Raw genomic sequence first — 24,083 nt, 5'->3', positions numbered from 1 at the left:
TTGTACTCATATCTCTCCTTATATCCTGGGCTTCAAACTTCAGTTCTTACTACTCAAAAGTTCTACGATTTAAAAAAAATAGGTCTTAAAGCTGAGATCCTATAGATTGGTCGTTTTGACAACATTTTTATTTATTTTTCTGTTCAAATGATCAAATGTTTGCGTAAATGTCTGGAAGACAGTGATATAATGCGTTAATTCGTCACAAGAACATGAGGAACTGAGCTTAGTTGTGGGGCGTTCAAATTAAACAAAGTCACATTTGAAAGTTTCCTGTATGCTATGCTTATGATAAAACTGTTTCTCTAGACACGGTGCACAAGCCAATCCATGACCGCTGAGGCGTCCGCTAAATTTGCCGGGCAGGATCGGATGCGCATGCGGACCACCATTATTCAACATTCAAGATGGGGGAGGGGGCATGTTGAGAATCATTGATCCGCTTTAATTCATAAATTCACCTGAACGAGCCATGTAACATTGGGTTAAGACAAACTGTACCTGTACATTACGTTGTTATCAAAACATTGAACTCATCAAACATCAATCTGGTAAAACTGAATATCTATTTATCTATATATATGATTGGGAATCGCAGTTCCCTTTATCTCAAACCACTTATAGCATTTACACACTCAGTTTTGATGACGTCACGGTGCGGTCAAACCATAATTTAACCAATGGGCGTGGTTACACCTGCTTAAACCCAAAGGAGCGATTATTCAATAATTTACTCGAAAAAAAAATCAACAATAAATAAATTAATAATTGTCTAAGCTTAGACATTAGCCGCACTGGTCGCTTCTGGACGGTCACTTCCGTACTCGGGTTCAGTAATGCTAATAATCAGGCTAGTTTACGGAAGGAGGAACATGGTAGGGGTACCAGCTTAACGGTAAAATGGTCTGATTTTGGTTATAACGTCGGGTAATTGGTTGTATTTCATTAGAATTGGGTCGGATCTGCAGACACAACATCGTTTAACTGTTTCGGTTACATGCAGTTCAATTCCTTATTCAACAGGTGACTGAATTGGCGGATATATGCAGAACATTTTCGACATCGTATCACACTGTGGTGCATTCGGAACTCCTCGGCCATTTTTATCGAAAACAACCTCGGATGTATGCCGGTATATCAGTTAAAGTAGTTCGTATTTTTTTTAATTAAATCATTTTAGAAATGTAGTGTTTTAGAATTGTATTTATTGATCTAAGTTAAAACTGATTGCCAGTGAAGTATATTATTGCAAACATAATTAAGATTTCCAAGAGTAAAGTCATAAAGTTTAACTGCTAAATAAAATCACTACGCGATCTACTTGCAGCGGACTTAAACGTACCTCTTTTTTAGTATGTTAACCGTCCAAATACATCCGAGGTTGTTTTTGAAAGAAATGGCCGAGGAGCTCCGAATGACTGTGGTGATTAAAAAAATCCATCCTAAATTAAGTAGTGGCAAAGCGCGCCATCTCATGTGCAAACACGTCTCATCTTTGGAGCATAAGAACATTTGGAGTCAAATTTGAAGAAACAGGGTGAGATCCGGGTTCGATTTTCTAGCTTTTTTTTAAAGAAAACATTATGGTGTTCTTGGTTTAAACCCAATCGGAACAAATCGGCCGTTTCTTATCAAAAATGGCTGATGTGGTCCGATTGGGTTAACCAGGTATGAGGAAGGGTTTGTAACGTCTTTCGGTTTGAGAGTGTACACACCAGGGATCTTTCGCAGCTGAAGGGAGCTATTGAAGCGCTTACTTGTTGAAGAATACTCATGAATACTTTGGGTTGGATCATATAAATATATTATTTAATTTTATTAAATGAAGAAATGAACCAAACTAAAATTTCACCTGAAAAATAGTTTATGTAATAATTCAGGGGCGTAGCTTCCTATAGGCCGTGTAGGCCGCGGCCTACACAATTTTCAGAAGAAAAAAAAAAACGAAAAAATAAAAATGCCAAATCTGCAATAAAACTTGATTAATATATCGGAAACCAGGTATTTCAAATATATCGTTTTCCTTTTCACTAAAATACATATTCATACGACATTAATGATACGTATATTATTTGTCGAAATTTGCATACCAGTAGTCTGCGCTTTGACGCCGTTCATTACATAAAACATTTATTTAAGGTATAACATATTGATATCGTTACTCTCATTAATGTTTTTACAACAAAGAATTATACGCTAAAACGCATCCACGACCATCTAGCTAAAACGAAATCCCGGGGATGCATGCTCTCGTACCCCCCTCCCCAGAAAGTGGCCTACACATATATTTTCGTCAAGCTACGCCCATTAACATACTAACATAGGTAACTTCATGTATACATACTCTTATACATATAAGTTATTTACTCGTTTGTATTTAAGTCATTACTACACATAAAATTTGGGGATGAAATGTATCAGGTAAGGATCTCAGAAAGGTGTTCAATTATTACTCTGCCTAAGAATTAGAATTTAGATGGAGAATTTCCCGGTAAATGGCAATTCCGAATCCCATAAAAAGGGAGTCTTGACAAAGAAACAACAATAAACGGAGGTAAGTACACTTAAATCTTTGAATAGTGTCACAGAATTAGGTTAGAAACACTTTTTCCAATGTCATAGTTTCAAACACGTGTCTCTTGGGCGGAAATATAATAATGGAGATGACCTTTAGATATAAATCTGTTAAACATAAACCAAGGACAGAATGAATACAGAAATGCTGCGTATAGAGAGCATTAATATTGTTGGCCAGAATATTTGACTGTTGGGGGTAAATTGATAGAAAATGGTCTTTACTTTTTGCCAAATATTTCGACAAAAAGAACCCAAATATACGAATCATATTTGGGCCAAATATACGAGTCATATTTCCCAAATAAGCAAACGAGTCAAAAAAGGGCCATTTGGTAGGGCTTTGGACTAGTGATCCAGAAATGGAGGTTCGTATTTCAAAATCTAGATCCCTTAATCCCACAGCACGGGTTAACCTAGGATTTGACGTGCACACGTTCGGAACTTGGTATATGTGCTACCTCTTACTGAAACTGTATATATTAAGGATTAAATGCGGTGTGGGGATAACGGTTGTCGCTAATGGAAGGGTTGGCTAAATAGAGAGGTTGAGGCTTATGGCAGGGGTGGCTAAATAAAGAGGTTGAAGCTAATGGTAGGGATGGCTAACTGAACGGGTTGTGGCTGGATGGCTAGTTGAAAGGATGGCTAATTGAAGAGGTTGAAGCTAATGGTAGGGATGGCTAACTGAACGGGTTGTGGCTGGATGGCTAGTTGAAAGGATGGCTAATTGAAGAGGTTGAAGCTAATGGTAGGGATGGCTAACTGAACGGGTTGTGGCTGGATGGCTAGTTGAAAGGAAGGCTAATTGAAGAGGTTGAAGCTAATGGAAGGAGTGGCTAACTGAACGGGTTTTGGCTAATGGAAGTGAAGGCTAGTTGAAAGGATGGCTAATTGAAGCGGTTGAAGCTAATGGAAGGAGTGGCTAACTGAACGGGTTGTGGCTTGATGGCTAGTTGAAAGGAAGGCTAATTGAAGCTAATGGAAGGAGTGGCTAACTGAACGGGTTGTGGCTAATGGAAGGGAAGGCTAGTTGAAAGGATGGCTAATTGAAGAGGAGAGGTTAATTGTTGCTAATGGAAAGGGAGGCTAATGGAAGAGGTTGAAGCTAATGGAAGAAGTGGCTTACTAAATGGGTTGCTGCTAATGGAAGGGATGGCTAATCGAAGAAGTTAATTGTTGCTAATGAAAGGGTGGCTAATGGAAGGGGTTATGGCTAATTTTAGTATAATGTAATACGGTGCTTTATACTTATTTTGCATATAGCCCTCCGCACTCAGAAGCCGCCTGTACAACAAAAAGGTAGACAGTAAATCAAATATCCATAGGGATAACCTACTGAAATTATACTTTGCATTGGGCTGATTAAATATAATTAAATAAATAATTTATAATAGCGTCTGCACCATGTTAGCAATTGGTTTTTGCGTAATCTTACATAATCTTATGCATATTGCATTGTCATTAAAAGTTAACTGGGACAATTTCAGGGAGCGGGGGCTGGACCTGCTAGTTAAGTACACAATGCAGTTCAAGGAAAGCCCACTAAATATGTCCCCTGGTAGCTTTTAGCCTATTTAACAACAGCTGACTTCACCACGTGCATATTCTTATCATGGTTTTATAATATAAAAAAAACAACAAACTTTCGTGTGAAATAGGCTCTAGGGAAATAAAAAACAATTGTCCTGCGTTTAACTTAAAAGGAAATGGTCATTAAATATGTGATCAAATTGAAGTGAATGGGAGTTTGCTAATGGATTTTATTAAGTGAAACAAATTACAGACAACTGTAATTGAACGCAAGGACATATGTTAACAGTGTCACCAGTCGGTTGTAACTGGAATTTTGCCTTACTTAAGAAGTAAATTTCCATCAAATATCAATAAACATAAAAACTATATGAATTATAAAAGTGCATTTGGTCAGTTCATAAAAAGGGCTAGTGTTGTATGTGCGTCTGAAGAAAAAACCTTAGGCTTTAAAGAACTCTATTAAGGGCCTTCCACAGTGCAAAAGTAGGTGGGGAAGGCCAAATAACTTCATAACTTCAGGTTTTATTCGGGGTTCTTGATAATATCTTTTCACATTAAAAAAAGAGAAAAATACTGGATAAAACTCATTTCCTGGTAATTAAAATGCAAATTTTTTTCTTAAAATATCTGCAATTACCATAAAGCCTCAATACAATGTTGATATAATTCATTTTGTATAAAGACATTTTCCAGAAAAAAATGCAAAAGCTTTTTCATTGAAAATCTGGTGGAATAATATTTCGCAAAATTTGTTTAACTCCTAAATACACTTAGACATGTTACAATGGATGTTTGTATTAAGCTTGCTAAATGTTGAACCTGTTGTTTTTTAACATTTTGTATGTTGGTCTTACAAACGACTTTTGTACTGTGGAAGGCCCTTAAATGATAATTCAATTACTGAAACTCTTGTATTGTGAAACAGAAATTGGCATAATACTGACGCACTGACGACGGTCAATGAGACGAACTGGCAGTTGTCAAGGGGAATGCGTATCCCTGATGGAAGATTGACAAGATACAGATGCACTTGCAGTGGTCAAGGGGAAAGCGTTTCCCTGGTATTGGCAAGATAAAGAAGCACTGACGGTGATCAATGGATAGACATATCCCTGGTCGGAGATTGGCCGGATAAGGACGCATTTGCGGTGGTCAAGGGGAAAGACTAAGGTGGTCAATGGGTAAGCGTATCCCTTGTGGAAGATTGGCATAATAAAGACGCACTGGCGGTGGTCAAAGGGGTAAGCGTAGGCCTGGTGGAAGATTGGCAATATAAAGACGCACTGGCGGTGGTCAACGGGTAAGCGTATCCCTGGTGGAAGATTGGCAATATAAAGACGCACTGGCGGTGGTCAAAGGGTAAGCGTATCCCTGGTGGAAGATTGGCAATATAAAGACGCACTGGCGGTGGTCAAAGGGTAAGCGTATCCCTGGTGGAAGATTGGCAAGATAAAGACGCACTGGCGGTGGTCGAAGGGTAAGCGTATCCCTGGTGAAAGAGTGGTAAGAAAAAGACGCACTGGCGGTGGTCAAAGGGTAAGCGTATCCCTGGTGGAAGATTGGCAATATATAGACGCACTGGCGGTGGTCAATGGGTAAGCGTATCCCTGGTGGAAGATTGGCAAGATAAAGACGCACTGGTGGTGGTCAAAGGGTAAGCGTATCCCTGGTGGAAGATTGGTAAGATAAAGACGCACTGGCTGTGGTCAATGGGCAAGCGTATCCCTGGTGGAAGATTAGCAATATAAAGACGCACTGGCGGTGGTCAATGGGTAAGCTTATCCCTGGTGGAGGATTGGTAAGATAAAGACGCACTGGCGGTGTTCTATGGGTAAGTGTACCCCTGGTGGAAGATTGGCAATATAAAGACGCACTGGCGGTGGTCAACGGGTAAGCGTATCCCTGGTGGAAGATTGGTAAGATAAAACGCACTGGCGGTGGTCAACGGGTAAGCGTATCCCTGGTTGAAAATTGGCAATATAAAGACACACTGGTGATGGTCAACGAGTAAGCGTATCCCTGGTGGAAGATTGGCAAAAGAAAGACGCACTGGCGGTGATCAATAGGTAAGCGTATCCCTGGTGGAAGATTGTGAAGATTAAGACGCAATGGCGTTGGTCAATGGGTAAACGTATCCCTGGTGGAAGATTGATCAGATAAAGACGCATTGGCGGTGGTCAAGGGGAAAGCGTACCCCTCGTGAAAGATTGGCAAGATAAAGACGCACTGACGGTGGTCAAGGGGAAAGAGTATCCCTGGTGGAAGATTGGCACTATAAAGACGCACTGGCGGTGGTCAAGGGGAAAGCGTATCCGTGGAGGAAGATTGGCAAGATAAAGACGCACTGACGGTGGTCAAGGGGAAAGCGTACCCCTCGTGGAAGATTGGCACTATAAAGACGCACTGACGGTGGGCAAGGGGAAAGAGTATCCCTGGTGGAAGATTGGCAATATAAAGACGCACTGGCGGTGGTCAAGGGGAAATCGTATCTCTGGTGGAAGATTGGTCAGATAGAGACGCACTTGCGTTGATCAAGGGGTAACCGTATCCCTGGTGGAAGATTGGCAATATAAAGACGCACTGGCGGTGGTCATAGGGAAAGAGTATCTCTGGTAGATGTTTGTGAAGATAAAGACGCACTTGCGGTGATCGAGAGCGTATCTCTGGTGGAAGAATGGTCAGATCAAGACGCACTGGCGGAGACAAGAGAAGAGGAGGTCCCTAAAATATTGTGATCACGTGTAGCTGATTTTAAAACTATTGATATGCCTTTCGTTATAAAGTGCTGTTTATGGCGTATGTTACTTGTTTATCACTCTGTTTGACCTAAAATACAATTAAGCTTTATATATACGAAGTGACTATTCACCAAGAGCTCTTAGCTTTTTTCTTACGCACATTGAAAACAGAAAATATAAATTTAATGATTAACACGTTTTACATGTGCTTTCATGAACAGCTGTATCAAATTTGCCATTTAATGCTAATGTTTGTCTCGAAAAATATCAACTAATTCCTAAATAAGACATTCTTGGCACAACCATTTACAATTTAAAATTTGGAATCAATTATGGAGATATATATAGACAGACATGCATCAAAATAATTGAGATATTAAAAAGCTGCGGCTGTTCTCGGTCTTTTTTATCCAAGAATTACATGGATAATTACTTGTTCTTCCTCATAATGTGTCTTTGATTTCGATATTTGTATTTATACCTTTATTATATAATGAAACATTATTTTGATCACCATGGTGATCATTATTGTTTTGTTCCAAGCTAAACATGCTAAAGCTTGGTTACAACAATATTTGAGTGTATTGTGTGATTAAACATTTAAACAAGGGCAACACTCGCTAAGTACATAGGCACTAAGTTATGGGTCCTGTTGTACCTAATGGTGATTGTGCACATTGCCTCTGGCATGAGACACTGAGTTATGGGTCCTGTTGTACCTAATGATGACTGTACACATTGTCTCTGGCATAAGGCACAGTTATTGGCCTTGTTTTACCTAATGATCATTGACACACTCTCTCAGGCATTAGGCACTGAGTTATGGGCCCTGTTATCCCTAATGGTGATTATACATATTTTGTCAGGCATAAGGCACAGTTATGGGCCCTTCTATACCTGATAACGATGAGTGTGCACATTGTCTCTTATATTGGGCAGTTATTGGCCCTGCTTTCCCTAATGATTAGTTTGCTCAAAGTCTACGGCATAAGGCACAGAGTTATGGGCCCTGTTGAACCTAATGATGATTGTGCACATTACCTCTGGCATGAGGCACTCAGTTGTGGGCCCTGTTGAACCTAATGATGATTGTGCACATTACCTCTGACATAAGGCACTGAGTTGTGGGCCCTGTTATACCTAATGATGATTGTGCACATTGCCTCTGGTAATATAGTTTTATTTCAGCATGAATGGTTCTTCAGTTATGACCAGCATGACAAAGAAAATAGTTATGCTAGGCTGACAAGGATGCCAACAATGAACTTTCTAAGTCTATCTAGAAGAAGCTATATTGTTTCCAATCTAGTTTGATAACTACACCTAAAAAGATACACGAATGAAACAACTTTATAAAATAAAAAAGCATGATTTGCTTGAAATCAAGTATTTTTATAATTCAAAATCTTCTTTAAATGCTTCAAATATTAACAAGTTTCTTTAAATTTTTACAGGACAATGTTGTGACAATTTAGAAAAGTTCACCATGAGAGTTTACACAAATGTTCTTTTTCAAAATAATGACAAAGATTTACAGGAAATAAACGTCTCAATTTCATCATTTATTTGTGCATGAAGGTAACAAGTTCAATTATGCCAATATACATGCACAATGATATGTGTACATGTATCTTAAGAGATAAAACATAAACTATTCTCAAGTCAGTAACTGAAGGCAAAACAATATTTTCTATTAAGACAAACACAAAAATTTTAACAGTCAGTTACCGAAGCCAATAACTTAAAATACAAGAAGCAATAGCAATAAACAATCAAGTTAACATTAATTCAGTACATTTTCATAAACAATCAAGTTAACATTCATTCAGTACATTTTCATAAACAGTCGATTGAGCTGAATGCCGTTATGTTGATCTTTTACCTGGATTTTTAACTTTTTTAACCTGTTCTTGAATTCATTTCATCTGTTGCTATACAAAACAATTCAGCTTATGTCATTTTTTTATCTGGATAATTCGCTATTATAACAAAGTCATATTTAAGTCCCTGTGGGGGTACCAGTTCAATGACAAATGTGAATATCAGCGAGAACAGAATACTGACCCAAAACTGTTCAGTTTGGTGTTACATTTTTGTATTTCAATAATGTTGAATGTTTGTCATCCAGAAGTATTTCCTGTGGTCTCGACCACTTTGACATAACGGGTTGCGACTATACATTTCTATGAAAATAAAAGTCATCTTTCACCAAATTTGAGCAAAAAAAGGCTTTGCCAAACATACATATTCTATAAATACAAAATCAATCAATCCACTTCAATAAAAAATACTTAGAAATAAACAGTGTCCGACTTGAAATTCTTTCTGAAATAACCTCAACTTTGGGCAACAGTCATTGTTTTAATATTGACAGGTTTAATATTAATCAAGCAAAATAGAATGTTAACAAAGACTTCGTACAAGAATAAAGACTTTCTTTATAAATCCGCATGCTTTCTTAAAAAAAATTACATCAATCATAACAAAAGTACAGGCAAAGATATTCAAAACAACTCAAAGTAATAATATAATATAATTTCACAACAATGTTTCCTGCATCAGTAAAATCAAAACATTTGACAGCACTTATATATATTGCACAGTAGTTCATATATGCATGGGTTTTCATATTTAAATGGGAACTTCATATTTGCATGGGAACTTCATATATGCATGGGAACTGCATATATGCACATGAGTTTCATACATAATGATAATTTAATAAACAAGAGGCCCAAAAGGGCCTATGCTCTACTGGCATGGCTTTTGTGGTCATATCAATCCAGAGCATGTATGTATGGGTAAAAGGCAACAGACATATACTTTATGTTTTGTGTTTGGGTTACCTGAAAACGTAGCACGTTCAACATCTGAGCCCAGAAAGTATTGTAAGCAGATTAGTTGCATGAACTATTTTAATATGTGCCAAGTAAAAGTCATCTGACAAAAAAAAAAAATGCTTTCAAAACTGTACACATAGTAAAAATTTCTGTAGTTTTAAAAGTTAAAAAAAGTTGGTCAAAAGGTCAAAGTCAAGGGCATCCTAGGACAACATTGATCAATTTGAACAAACATTCGCAATCAATTGTGCTGAGATGGATGCACGAACACACAAAAAGATTTTCAAACCTTTCCAGATTTATGTTTACCAAACCTGTGAACCCTGGGTGTGGCCAGTAATGACACCAGGTGTATAACTTAAACATTCACAACCAATTTTGTTAAGATGAATGCGCAAACTACAGAACTTAAAGCTAAAAAATGGCCTTTGGGCTTTCAACAAGAACAAGGCAGAGTAATTCACAAAATCAACTGCAGAAGCAAAGAGCAAATTGTCTCTCAAAATCCTAGACTTGCAAATTGTCTCCCTTAACTCTAGACTTGAATTTACATGTACATGTAAACTTGGCTAAAAATAGAATTCCCCCATGCAGACCTGGCTAAAAAAGAAAGCATTTCTTTAAAACTTTCATGGCCCATAATCTAGGCTGGTTTTCAAAAGGAACCGAGCTCTAATGGATATCTAGATACTGTACAAGTTTCATCGAGATACAATCAAAACTGAAGACTGTATCGTGTTCACAAGCAATTGTTTACAGACGCATGAACGCACGGACGCACATACTACGTACACATTACCATCGCATAAGCTCTTCTGGCCATTGGCCAGTAGAGCTAAAAACAGGAGTTTTATATATGCACAGGAATTAAGATTATGACCAACATCCCTACACGTTTTGATGAAAGAACTAAATAGTTATTGATTAGTTAAATTTTTGTATCCAAAGTCTCTGCAAGTCATGACAAATCTCCTTACCAAGTTTCAGGACTTTATGACCAAGCATACTCTAGTTATCAATCAAACAAGCTCTCTGTGTCAAAGATCACAATGACCATTATCTTTGACCTCAAAATTAATAGGGGCCATCTGCTTGTCAAGACCAGCATCCCTAACAAGTTTGAGGTCAGTTAAACAAAGCTATCAGTAGGACAAGCTTTTTGTATCGAAGGTCACTGCAACCATGACTTTTAACCTACTGATTCAGAAAATAAATAGGGGTCAACTGCTTGTCATGACCAACCTACCTGCCAAGTTTAAGGACTGTTGGACAAAGCATACTATATTGATCAATTAGGAAAAAAATGTGTCCATGGTCATCCCACACATGACTTTTGACCTCAAAAATTATAGGGGTCATCTGATGGTCATGATCAATTTAAATTTATGGGACCACAAAAGATATTTTTCTCTGCATGGAAGTTTATTTTAGGGGTCCCAAATTAAGGTAAAAATAACAAAACAATGTTTTACCTTTTCAATATATAATCAACAACTCTCATCAAAATAGATACAAAAAATATCAGATATTTTAAAAATAAAGTATGCCACATGAACTTATTATGCAATTATACTGTTAAAAATTCAAAGCACATTTGTATACTATAGTTAGCAAATTGGGCATTATAGTCATATAGGCTTTATATCAAATATTTGAACAATAAAAATGTGTGAATGGAGTTGTTATGAAATATCACTTTCAAGCTGTCCACTTTTTCCAACAATTAAGTAAAGCTACCAGTTGAATCATCTATTTATTTTAACATAGAGTTAGTTCAATCACATGCTTTTCCTTATTCACATGGTGAGATGTTTGTGGAGAACCTTTCAGGCGAGATGGTTTATCGTTTCTATTTCTTTTCTAACGATATAGACGATACATGTTGTGCTGATCTTCTATGAGAGTCACTGATTCTGAGTCTACGAAATGAATTCTGAACAATTTTACTTGATTCCATATAAGAATATTATTATATGTAAAAGATTTAGGAAAAAATGTAACCTCTTATTCAGAACTGACGTGGTGAGATCATATCATGTATACTATCGAAAAGTAACAGTGAAAGTCAATACAAAATGGTCCATATCAAAATCTAGACAAAACAACTTTTATCAAGTGTGCAAGTTATTGTTTGCCATTTGCCCGATATATTGCAGACAATGAGCCAATCATTCAGAACTTTGTTAAACATAAAACATTGTTAATGACAGCTTTGTTATCTTTCAAATCATTACTGCACTGGAAAGTTGAATGGATGCACTTGTGATTTGCAGTATTTCTAAGAACAATTGAGACATAATTTTATTATGTTTCAGCTGTACTTGTTTCATTTAAATTAATGAGCACATCATAAAATATTCCATCTATCATTTATAACGATTCTGTTAACGACACTGTGAGTTTTAGCAAGTTTCTGAACAATCAACACAATATCAGATATTGTTTCCTATATGCCAAATATATTGCAGACAATATCAGTTACTGTTTAAGAGGCAATTTTTGATGTGACTGTGGATAATTTATCTGGCGAGGTACAGTTCCGCAGAACATGACGAAGGCGTTGCACACAAGCCATGGGAGGACTCTGAAAATAAAGATTTCTTTTTATTCATAACAATTTATTTATATATAGTGTGAAATAAAATTTAATAAATAATTAAATATACGGTTAGTGCACCCATCTAACTTCATATAATAAAATGTGCAAGATAATTAAATATTTCTTTTGTCTTGAGTAAAACTTATGTTATTATAAATAAATCCAGAAATATTTGGCAGCTGAAACCTTATTTATAATTGTTGTTCCAAATTCTATTCAGCCCCATGCAATGAGCTATTTTTTGCCTTAGCACCCTGTCCATAGCACATTGTCCACTTTAAAACCTACAATTAATTTTTACGTAAAAGGGGCATAACTCTGGAGTTCTTAAAACTATTCAACCCACCACCAAGTTCCATCATGATTAGATAAATCATACCAATAGAAATATTTTCTGAACTCCTATCATAACAAAAGATAGCTTCTTTGCCTATGATAAAATCCTAATAACTTCTATTGTTGTTTTTTTATTTCAATCTAAGCATTCAGTAAAACTGCGGTCATTCGCACAGGCAGTCGTTCGAACAGGCTGTCGTTCTGTCGTTCGAGAACCGGAAGTCCCTCGAGGTCTAAGCTTAGTCCCGAACATATTTTCTGTACTATATATTATAACACCCTTTGCCTCCTTATCCTAATGATAGAAACTGATTTGCATTTATCAATCTATATATCAAACCAATATTATTGCACAAGTAATTTGCAAATCTCAAACACTTATAAATTAAGTTCCTACTGCATTTAAATGTACTCTTAACCATGAGGTGACACACAGCAATGTCAAGCTGTAATGCAGCCAAATCTATAAAACAACAATGTAGGAGTCACAAACCTACCCATTAATGGGCATAACTCTGGAGATAAAGAGGCAAAATAACCAATATTCAGACTTGCTCAAACTCTTGTGGCCATTAACATTTTGTTCAAGTTTGAATTAGATTTCTTCAATGTGGATATTAGATTGGTAACAATTTATGTACAATGGATGATGGCCAAAAGCCAATCACAACTTACCTTGAAGCACTTTGTTATAAGCTGAGCTGAAAAGGAACACTGCAAATTTCTACTGTTAATAACAGCTATAGAATAAACAGAGTTATTACAAAGTACTACACACATTCACTGTACTTACAGATTTCATCTGTGCTTGAAACTCTTCACTTTTATTGGTGTCACTTAAAACCTTCATCACTTTAAGCCACGTATGATCTCTGTCCATATCTGGATTCATAAACTCTGATTGTGTGGAAGGGCTGGTTGCCAAGGATATGCTTGAACACCTTGAATCTGGTTGCCTAGCAATAGGATTAGGTGTGGTTGCCAGGGAAACTTTTGCAAAGGTTCCTGGCTCATGGTATGCTTCAGAATGGATTATAGGGCACCAGTACCGGTGTTCAGCTAAGGGGTCGAAACTTTGTTTATCCTGAAAGTATTAAATGGATTTAAATTTGGTAATGGCTTACAGAAGATGATAATTCTTCTAAGAGCTGTTGTAGATCAGTACACTTGGCTATATGCCGCTTTGTCTTAGAATTGAAAACAACAATGATGTAAATGTAACAATCCTTTTAGCAATACGTGATGTATATGTATCAATTTCATGTAATCTGATGCTGTTATTTTATATGAACTAGGTATGAACTAGTAAGACAAACATGTTCAGATATCAATATGGTTTAATGATATTTATACATGTACTTATTTTTCTCAACATAAGGGCCACACCTAGTATACATGCGAAACAAAACACACACCATGGACTTACCAGGGGGTATTACATTGCATGCATGGCAAAACATGTGATAACAGTTTCATCACAACAGTTTGTAAATGCTGTTGAATTAGTAATTGCTTTAGGCAGATCGGCTATTTCGGACAAAGCTGGTAAAATGTACAATACTAACAGATGAATTAATGATGCGGTCGCTTATTCTAGTATGGACAAAACAAAACACCCAAAAGATACCTCACAGATTCAAAACCACCTACAGCTTTGTATTTACTTATTATTTAAAGTGTATTATTAAATCTTGTTGAAATTTATTTAACTGATAAATACCTAAAATAGTGTTATATTTACTTGCAATTACTCATACTAATATACAAAACCTTTAGATTGTTAACAATTATAAATGAGATACAAAAGACATACATATAAATTCTAGCTAACTAAATTCTCCTAAAGAAACCTCAACATCAGCTTGTGTATGTTCTTACCAATTTAGGTCTTTTTGATGGTGGCTCTGGACTTGGGATTTGTTCTATACTTTCACAATGACCATTATCACCAGAAGCGCTTCTCTTTTCCCCATTGGACGTATGCTTCAACATATCACCATTTATTGATCCCTCCGAGCTGTGTTCACCATTTGTGTCAACTTGCTTGCTTTCTGCATCACATTCTTGGGGAGATTTAGGGATGACCAGTTCATGTTCTGCTGTTTTTTTGTCAGGCTCCGAGTGGCAATAATTCCAAAGGCCAACTTTTCTCCGACAATAGGAGCACTGGAGAATATCAAGTTTGGACCCACTGGATAGGAAAAACAAAAAATAAGAACAAATTTGTTAAAGATGCTTAAAAAACAACTCAAATAGCCATTGGCAAAGTGTTTCTAATACTTTCGTTTTATGCAATCTTATAACATGCACTATTTCTTTTGACACTGAAAGTTTCAAGGAAATGGTTATTTCCAACATGTGAAGGTTGTGACCCAAAAAGTATGTTCATTATCACAAACAAATTTCAAGTTTAAACCATTCTTCAACTATTTAAAATACTTGAGACTGACATGACAGCAAACTTCACTGATCATATTCATAACTGTTCAACCAATCGAAAGACTTGCTAGTCATGTCATAACCATTGCACATTCTCATGGAAAAGTAGGAAAAGGTAGGAGTTCATCGAAAAAAATTGATGATGATTGGACAGTCTTCTAAAGTAAAAGAACAGACAAGGCTGATTTTAGCTAATTTCTGCTCTTGAGTGACTGTAGCGATATGGCTGGTTATTGAACTTGTATAAGATATTAGGCCCATACACATTTTGACCAAATTTAATGATGGCAGTTATCGAGGGTTGTTGTTATCAGATTTTAGCATTACAGCAATTCTTACCAATACAACCATCCACAGAGAGCTAACAAGGCATGATCATGGTCAGTTGTCCCTGGAATTCTGCCAATATATTCTGACAGCCTGTCCTCTGTGACACCCTATAAAATTAATATTGTTTATCATCTACATTATGAATAAAATTAATTTCATTTTTTACCCAGGCTGGCTGAGCAAAAGCCAACACTTGTCTTGTTTTGTCAGTAATAAAAGGGGTAAAACTCAATAATGAATAAAGGTAGAGTAATGCACCCTACATTTCTATACATATGTGTATTATTACTGGAAACAGGTGTACCAAGTGTCATATGAACATCTTAAAAAACATTTTTTAAGATATGGGCGTATGGCTAAAGTTAATGTTTTTTCACAACACTTGACAACACCTATAGCATGCTGATCCAAAGGTGCCCATTATGAACAGGTAAGACTGTAAGTGTTTTCTCATACTAAATGTATTCAAACCTGGTCATCTATGGATCTATATGACAGCTGGGGTAGTTTCAGGGCCTCAAGGGTAGAAAGTCTTTGCTGGAACTCCTTCAGCATGATTTCTTTGCTATAAAATGGCAGGCTGTACAGTTTTTCTGAAATGAACGGAATTCATTGAGGCTGGCTCACATTAAGCGCTGTCAGATTAATGTATATACAAACTAAACTGTAAACATTAGAAAATGGCACTTTCATCTACCATTAGCTACATGGTGAATATAAAACAGGCTGTGAGGCATTCTTGGCTTTGGCAATTTCATTTGATTGTATTCAGGAATGGACTGCTAATTAACAGGTTTAATCAGGTTTTTAATCACTTTTTATAACTAAACTATTTATCATGAAGACTGTCAGCAAAAATGATTGCTTTGTTCTTAAACTTTGTATGTTCAATTCACCGCAACCTAGATAAAAAACTTCATATGATTTTGGTATAGATAAAATAAAAAGCTTTTTTAAATGTCTGGTTTTTAATTAATAGCTACAAGGCCACAAATTCTCCAGTTAAAAAAGCGCCAAAATATCGCTTATATTAATTATCTGTACCTGTATCATATGCATTTACTTTCAATCATTTAAGTTAAATGAGTTAAACACAATATGCATTTAACATAAAAATTGGTTGTGCACCTTTCACACATGTATCTTTATTCTATTCAGCTTGATGACACTCAAATTTTTCTGTTTGCTTCAGGATTTTTATTTACACTAACGGTATCCAAACTTTACCTGGGGTGGGATTCGAGGACCACTTGCATACAATTTCATGGGCTTCTTTCAATTTTCTTTTCAGTTCTTCACAACATTTTTTATCTGAAAATGAGTAAGTTTCATAATCTTCACTTTACAGAACATTTGACAAGCATTCATTTTACTATAAGGACACTAAATAGTAAAAGTAATCACCTTGTCAATAGAATACATAGTTTATAGTTAAGTCAGATTAAACAGATAATTTGACTTTTCCATGATTTTTTTTTTTTGGATAGAAAGACAGGTGTCGGATATCCAGAAGTTTCAAGTTTAAGCCTCACAAGGGGCGCAATTTCTTTGAAGCTCAAAAGAACACTAATACAAGTTTCCACCAAGGAAACACTTTAAGACTTCATGCACAATCAAGCTTTAATAAATAAGTTATAAACCAATGCATGATCCAAAAATACCAAATTGGAGGGCTTCCATTCACAAGTTTTAAGTACATAACTCCCTTGAAATGAGCTATAACTTCCTAAGTAAGAGTCCTCTGAAGTTCAAATTATCAAAAACTGGTGTCCATGTTACTACACATGTACTTTAGATACATTTTCAATCAATCTTGAAGAAATATTTAATAATCAAAATATAAATTTGTAAGCTGAAAAGTTATAATAGCAAATTTATAAAAACATAATAGTTGAAGAATAGTGGAACAAATCATAGAGTTATATGCAGGGTTCGAATTTAGACTCGCATACTCGCAAAATGCGAGCGACATTTGAAAATTGCGAGTGACTTTTATTCAAGCTCGCAAAATTCTGCGAGTGGCTTTTTCTAGACCACAAAAAATTAAAAGGAAAGTAGAATAAACATGAACTTAACTCCGCTACGTAGTTGAGTGTAAACAGCCTATAATTGGCATGTTTAGACAACCAGTATAAAGAAGACAGGACGGAGTCACGCTCTAGTAAGTTTTCAAAAATAGAACAAATACGGAAAAAGCCAAGTTTTAGTCCGAATCTTTCCGGGATGCTCCGAGGCGTGCATAAAACAAAGTTAATTAAAATGACGTAATCACCTAGCTCAATCATTGGCTAAATTTAGCCCAACTGTCAAAGTTAATAGACTTCGTCGATCGATATATTTCATGGTCCAAAGCATCCACGCTAGATTTACTGTTGCTTTTATTTATTTTAAATTTATAATGTTATTGTCTTTAATACTTATAGACTTAATGAAATCTGTAGCATGCTTGCCGAATGGGTATTACCCGATGGCGAGGGTAAATATACAAAGTGAACAATGTCAAATTGGACAGCTTTGTTATCAAAATGCGGCCAGCATAATTATAAGGGAATAAAGCAAATGATAAAATTGCAAGTTGATTTTTCATTTTGCGAGTTGCCTCAAAAAGCATTCGCAAAATTTTGCGAGTGCTCCTCAAAGTTAAATTCAAACCCTGATATGTGAAACAAATTGTACTAAAAGAGACACTTAAATTCCCACATTTCAGAAAAAAACTTTCAATCGTAAATTGCTGTTAAACGAAGTTCATACTTCATTTCAAATTCTTAACATAAGCCCTTTATTATTTCTGAACCCTTACATGACTCAGCATCCACTTGTTTTGGAAGAGTCCCACACACAAACGCTCTGCAGTTCACACACCGAAGCATATCAGTGTCAGTATTTTCCCATCCATAGCTCGCACAAACTAATGGTGAAACATCTGAAGGCTTTGCAAACCATGTTAAAGCTTGAACACATTAAGGAAATTCAAAAAATATTGAGTATAAATCCGTGATAATCTTGCGCAAGGCTGGCTTCAGTTTACTGGAATACTGAAATGTGTTATCTTTCAATTAGAGAAAAAGCGGTACTTTTAAGTACTTATTTTTTCACTCAAATCTAAAAAAAAAATGTTTATGGTAGGAGTTGGGATATTATCAAGATTGGATGTAAAAATCTTTTTGTGTCTGATCATTTTAGCCAACAAGAGGCCCAAAAGGGCCTATGCTCTACTGGCATGGCTCTTGTGGTCATTTTCAATCCAGAGCATGTACGTTTGTGTAATAGGCAACAAATATATAGTTCACTTTTAGTGTTTGGGTTAGCTGAAAATGCTGCACATTCAACATCTGAGGACAGGAAGTGTTGTAAGCAGATTATTGCATGAACTATTTTAATATGTGCTAAGTAAAGGTAATCTGAGGGTAAAAAATATTTGCTTTCAAAACTGTACTCATCGTCAAAATTTCATTTCTGTAGCTTTAAAAATAAAAAGTCAGTCAAAGGTCAAAGTCAAGGACATCCGAGGACAACATTTATGCTTGTTTGCAAAACTGTTCACATGATCAAAATTTCATTACTGTAGCTTTAAAAATTAATAAGTAAGTCAAAAGGGGTGGGGCCAGCTTTTGCCAAAGTGGCATTATTTCAAATGTTTTCAATTGCATCATATGATGCTCCACAACAAATATCAAAGGTATGGGCCTTGTGGTTTAAAACAAGAAGATTTTGAAAATATTTCTTAAATAAGTCTCTAGGAAAATTGTGACACCCAGGGCAGTGCCAGTTTTGACCCAAGGGGCATAATTTGAACAACCATGGTAGTGGACCACTAAATAAAGCCTTTTTCAAAATAGCAAGGATTTGCATAGTGGTTTCAGACAAAAAGGTTTTTAATAATTCCCAATTTAAGGGGGGCCTCCGCCAACGTCACCGAGGTCGTTTGCATTTGCCGCACTGGTCCCTTGCAGGACAATCTCCGTGTGGGGTTGGGGGGTGGGGGGGGGGGGGGGGGGGGGGGGGGGGGGGGTCAGTAATGACCCCAGGGGCATAATTTGAACAAACCTTCACAAGCAAATGTGACTTTACATGTAAACTTGGCTAAATATAGACTTCGCTTATGTAGACTTGGCTAAAAATAGACTTAGCTTTAAATAGCATTTTTTTAGACTCATAATCCAGGCATGCATGGGCAGATCTGGCTGGTTTTCAAAAGGAACCAAGTTCTAATTGATATCTAAATACTGTACAAGTTTCATCGAGATACAATCAAAACTGAAGACTGTATCGTGTTCACAAGCTAGTGTTTACACATTAGCATTTTTTTAATACTATCAAGGGCCATAATCTAGGCATGCATGGGCGGATCTGGCTGGTTTTCGAAAGGAACCGAGCTCTAATGGATATCTAGATACTGTACAAGTTTCATCGAGATCCAATCAAAAATGAAGACTGTATCGTGTTAACAACCAATTGTTTACACAATAGCATTTTTTTATACTATCAAGGGCCATAATCTAGGCATGCATGGGCGGATCTTGCTGGTTTTCGAAAGGAACCGAGCTCTAATGGATATCTAGATACTGTACAAGTTTCATCGAGATACAATCAAAACTGAAGACTGTATCGTGTTCACAAACAATTGTTTACAGACGCACGGACGCACATACTACGTACACATTACCATCGCATAAGCTCTTCTGGCCTTTGGCCAGTAGAGCTTATAAGACTTCAAATAAATTAATAAATAAATTAATTATTACAAATATATGGCACTGCAATAAAAAAAAGTTCAATTGAAAGGATATTGAGTAAGTTTCGACTCTTTTGAAAAACAGTTCTTTGTCCCTCCTTTCTTGGCTTTCCTTTAAATTCTCCTCCGCTTCCTTCGGCAATGTACCATCATCTTCAAAATGGTTACTGGAACAGAAAAAAAAAATACAATTGACAACATTCAAGTTTACATCATGGTCAATTGGTTTGAACCTAAACCATATGAACAGCCGCTTCAGAGAATGTAACGATTTTGTTTTTTCCACTCAAAGCATCCATATCCCACTTGATTTTTTCTAGCTAAGAATGACTGATCCCAGCCCTAAGTTTAATGAGCGGAAAGATAACGGGCACCTGCTAGATAGGTTCAAAATGGCGATGCTTTGTTGACAGAATTCGATCTGAATTAGTGTTTCATGAAACATGTAAGTGTAATAAAAGAAAGGTATTTGCTGAAAATAATTAATGTGTTACTTTAGTGTTTACAGTTGTAAATGCAGAGTTAATATTGTAGGTATACAGTTGAAGAATATATTTTACATTGGTATGAATCAGTTGACTTGTGGCGTTTCAGGGAACAAAATGAATATCCAAATGTTAAAAAAGTTCCCTAACACACATTATTGTGGCTAGGTTTGAACCCCTGACCTTTCGCACACAAAGCAAATGTTGAACCGTGAGGCTAACCGGGCGTTAATTTATATGATAGCTCAGTAGATGGACTCTTTCAAATGAATAGTGCTTGAGTTATCCGAAAATAATTTGTCCGATACTATATCAAATATCTGAGTTAAAACTCTTTACCTCTCTAAAATTAGCTTATCATGAATCTAGAAATTAAAAATCATTTTGAAGACATACGGCATTAGAAGGAAACTACTTTACTTGTTTGTTTTGTCGCTCAAAAAAGAAGAAAAGAGTCGCCTTATTTTCGCTGGTGTCGATTCGGCCGCCATTTTGATTTTTGAATTCTTTATAACGGCAAATGTTTAAACGGTGTATAGTATGTTTCAAACAGTTATTAGTAATTCTTGCAAACGGTTTGCATTTTTTTATGCTTGTTCACATACTTGTGAAAAGCTGGGATTCATACTCCCAGTGAAAAGCACTTCTTCTTCTTCTTCTTCTTCTTCTTCTTCTTCTGTGTAAGATTAATCAGTCGAAATGCAAACATGTCTGCAAATGTGTCACCATTTTTCTCAGTGACCATCCCTGTAAAATGTTCTGTCTACTATAATAATAGTGTTCTAATTAGCAGACATCGATACTATAATTGAGGTTGATAAAATGTAATGATGAGTTGAATGTTCGTTCATCGCGTGCTATCTTTTGACGCGGAAATGCATATTTTTATTAGCCTTATTACAATTATGGTAAATACTTTAGTTCCAAATCCATGTTAAAATATGTTTGTTGCTAAATGGTGGTTATTGTGGTTATTGTATACGTTTGTAATGTGTTTCATAAACAATTTCTTGAGACTAGGGCACATACAACTGAATTTATTAATATTTCAAAATATCTATTATATAAACAATGACAAATCAGGTGTGCCTAATTGTAGGACAGATGATTTGTAACAGCTATTTGGAGCATGCTTGATAATGTCAAAGCATTTTTACCAAAACAATAGCATTTTGCTTTTCTGAGTAGCAAACTCAGACTAAATACGTCAGGGATGTCGGGCGGGGGCGTACTTGCTAGCGCAACTTTAGAAGTGCGTGCCTCCAAAGAGGGTCTAGCAGTATCAAAATAGGCTCCAGCAGTATCAAAAAGGGGTCCAGCAGTATCAAGATCTGGCCATGTTTAGTATGAAATTGTGCATTCTGGTGTTATTATTGCATACTTTCCAACCACATTAATATCAAAAGTTCACTTTCCACCCCCGGCCCATGAATCCGCTCTCTCAATATTTACACCTAAAACATACTTTATAATGAACATCATAACCCAAATATCTGTAATTACCATTTATCTATAAAGCAAGCATGTGTTATAAGCGATACCCAGAGCTATTTGCGAAGAAGCATTACCAAAACATGTGAGTAGTTGTTGTTGGTAATAAAATAAGGAAATGACTTTTTTAAAATAGCAATAACTCTTCCTATTTGCAGCTCGATGGATGAAGGTAAAAATGTTCTAAATGAAATAAAATAAAGAAGCAGGCAGAAGCTTTTCGCTTATGATGTTAGCTACGTTTAATAAAACGTGCAGGTAATGATCTCTATCTGAATCAAAAGCCATATAAAGATATAGCTGCTTTATAGGACTGTAATACACTTAAATAGTAATTATAACATCATATTAAGGAAAACAGTGTGTTATCGTTTCAATCCATGGGAAGGCTATTAACGTGCTCTGTCTCTCGTTTTATAAAGTTTTAATAGAATATCAAAATTCACATAAAAAACGATCTTCCTTTGAACGATTAGTGGTTATCTGTATTGTATCATTAGTATTTGACTTTAAAAAAAAGCCATGGAATCAAACGTGAGTCACTTCCACTAAGAGTGACATACATTACCACATAGTGAACGGTATCGCTCCCTACCCCTTGGATTCCGGTATACTGCTTATTTTAGGAGTTTGTTCCAAATTTCGGAATTCCGCTTAATTTTGAGCTCGAATCCGGAAAAAAATGCATTTATGTAGTATAGATGTTGAATAAAATGTACCAATATTGCTTGATTTTCGAGCATTTTGTTTATGTTTTGGCTTCTCTGGTCATGTCTTACAATAATCAGTTATAAAGAACGCGAACTTACGTGAGTACGCCCGTTATGGTACATAGGTCAGTGCCGTAGCCAAAACACCGAGGCAGAACGGTCTAGGGGGTCCGGGAATCTTATTATTATTATTTTTTGCAAGAAGCTATTTCCTGCATTCTGGACTAGCTTTGGTCGATGGTTTGTGTACATTGAGGCAAATGAAGTAAGTCGAAAAGAGTTATTTTTAGAGCAATAGAAATTGTTATATGCCCCAAAAAACACCGAGGCAGCGTAGCTACGGCACTGTAAGTCCAGGAAAATTGTTTTTAAGGACGAGTTAGGAGCATTTGGTCGAACACGTACAACTAGAACAAAAAGTTGTATATTTCCTGAAATTAAACATTGTTCAAAATAAAATACTCATGAGTTAGTTTAGCTTTTATGATATCAGAATTTATTATAATATAATATTTTAGTACTATTTTAGTACATGTATCTAGCGGCGGTGCCTATATATTTGAAATTTGGGTATTGAAGAGTCGGATAACTTGGAACATGTCCCTTCCCAGGAGTGATACAACATAGATTGAAATGTGCAAAAGGAGGTTAAGGTATCCTCCACCGAGAAAGATTATATATGTATGCATGTATATATATTATATTATTGGATAACGTTGCCATACTGATGATTTACTAGTAAATGAAAGACATTATACTACCGTCATATATATTTGCTTGTATTCTTATGGCATTCGAATTCAGTGTGGTGCTCTTTCAAATAAGTCAGGGGTACCTATACATGGGCATTCGGCCCGGAATCCGCCGTGCCAAATGGGTGGGGCTACGGGGATCGACAGCCTCCGGTCCAAAGGGGCCCTCAATCGAGCGTTCCATAGGGGGTGGGGTTACGGGAATTGACAGCCTCCGACCCAAAGGGGGCCCGGAATCCCGCGTACTGGCCAAACGGAGCTGGGTACGGGATTGCCACCCTGGCGCTATGTGAGGATGCTCCATGCCAGTAACGACACGCTGAATCAAAATAAGAGACAGATGCCTAGATGGCGCACGGTAGGTTTTCGTACCGTTATTAAGATTTCGTAAAAGAAAAAAACAAAACGATATTTGTTTGGTTTATATTTCAAAGGTTATAGACCCCGTTTTATTACAAAAAAGAGAATAAAACTAAAAGCATTTTTTTACTTAACATTTTAGTCACGCGTACATAAAA

General features: G+C 36.3%; 1 protein-coding gene and 1 pseudogene across 1 annotated transcript; one reads left to right on the top strand and one right to left on the bottom strand.

The window, feature by feature from the left end:
• The window catches only part of LOC128217121 (uncharacterized), a 219,034-nt pseudogene that overhangs the window by 191,001 nt on the left and 3,950 nt on the right, over nt 1-24,083 (top strand).
• LOC128217123 (zinc finger C3HC-type protein 1-like) lies at nt 8,408-21,115 on the bottom strand. Its single transcript, XM_052924023.1, has 9 exons — nt 21,033-21,115; nt 20,184-20,294; nt 18,193-18,344; nt 16,620-16,703; nt 15,864-15,985; nt 15,402-15,499; nt 14,502-14,814; nt 13,417-13,707; nt 8,408-12,272 (listed from the first exon to the last, which is right to left on the bottom strand). The coding sequence occupies exons 1-9, from the start codon at nt 21,101-21,103 to the stop codon at nt 12,174-12,176; spliced, it is 1,341 nt and encodes a 446-aa protein (XP_052779983.1). The 5' UTR covers nt 21,104-21,115; the 3' UTR covers nt 8,408-12,173.

The sequence above is a fragment of the Mya arenaria genome, chromosome 14 (assembly GCF_026914265.1).
Source record: "Mya arenaria isolate MELC-2E11 chromosome 14, ASM2691426v1".
In the NCBI taxonomy this organism is placed as follows: domain Eukaryota; kingdom Metazoa; phylum Mollusca; class Bivalvia; order Myida; family Myidae; genus Mya; species Mya arenaria.
The sequence above is the reverse complement of the archived record's forward strand: the minus strand, read 5'-3'. Positions and strand labels throughout refer to the sequence as shown.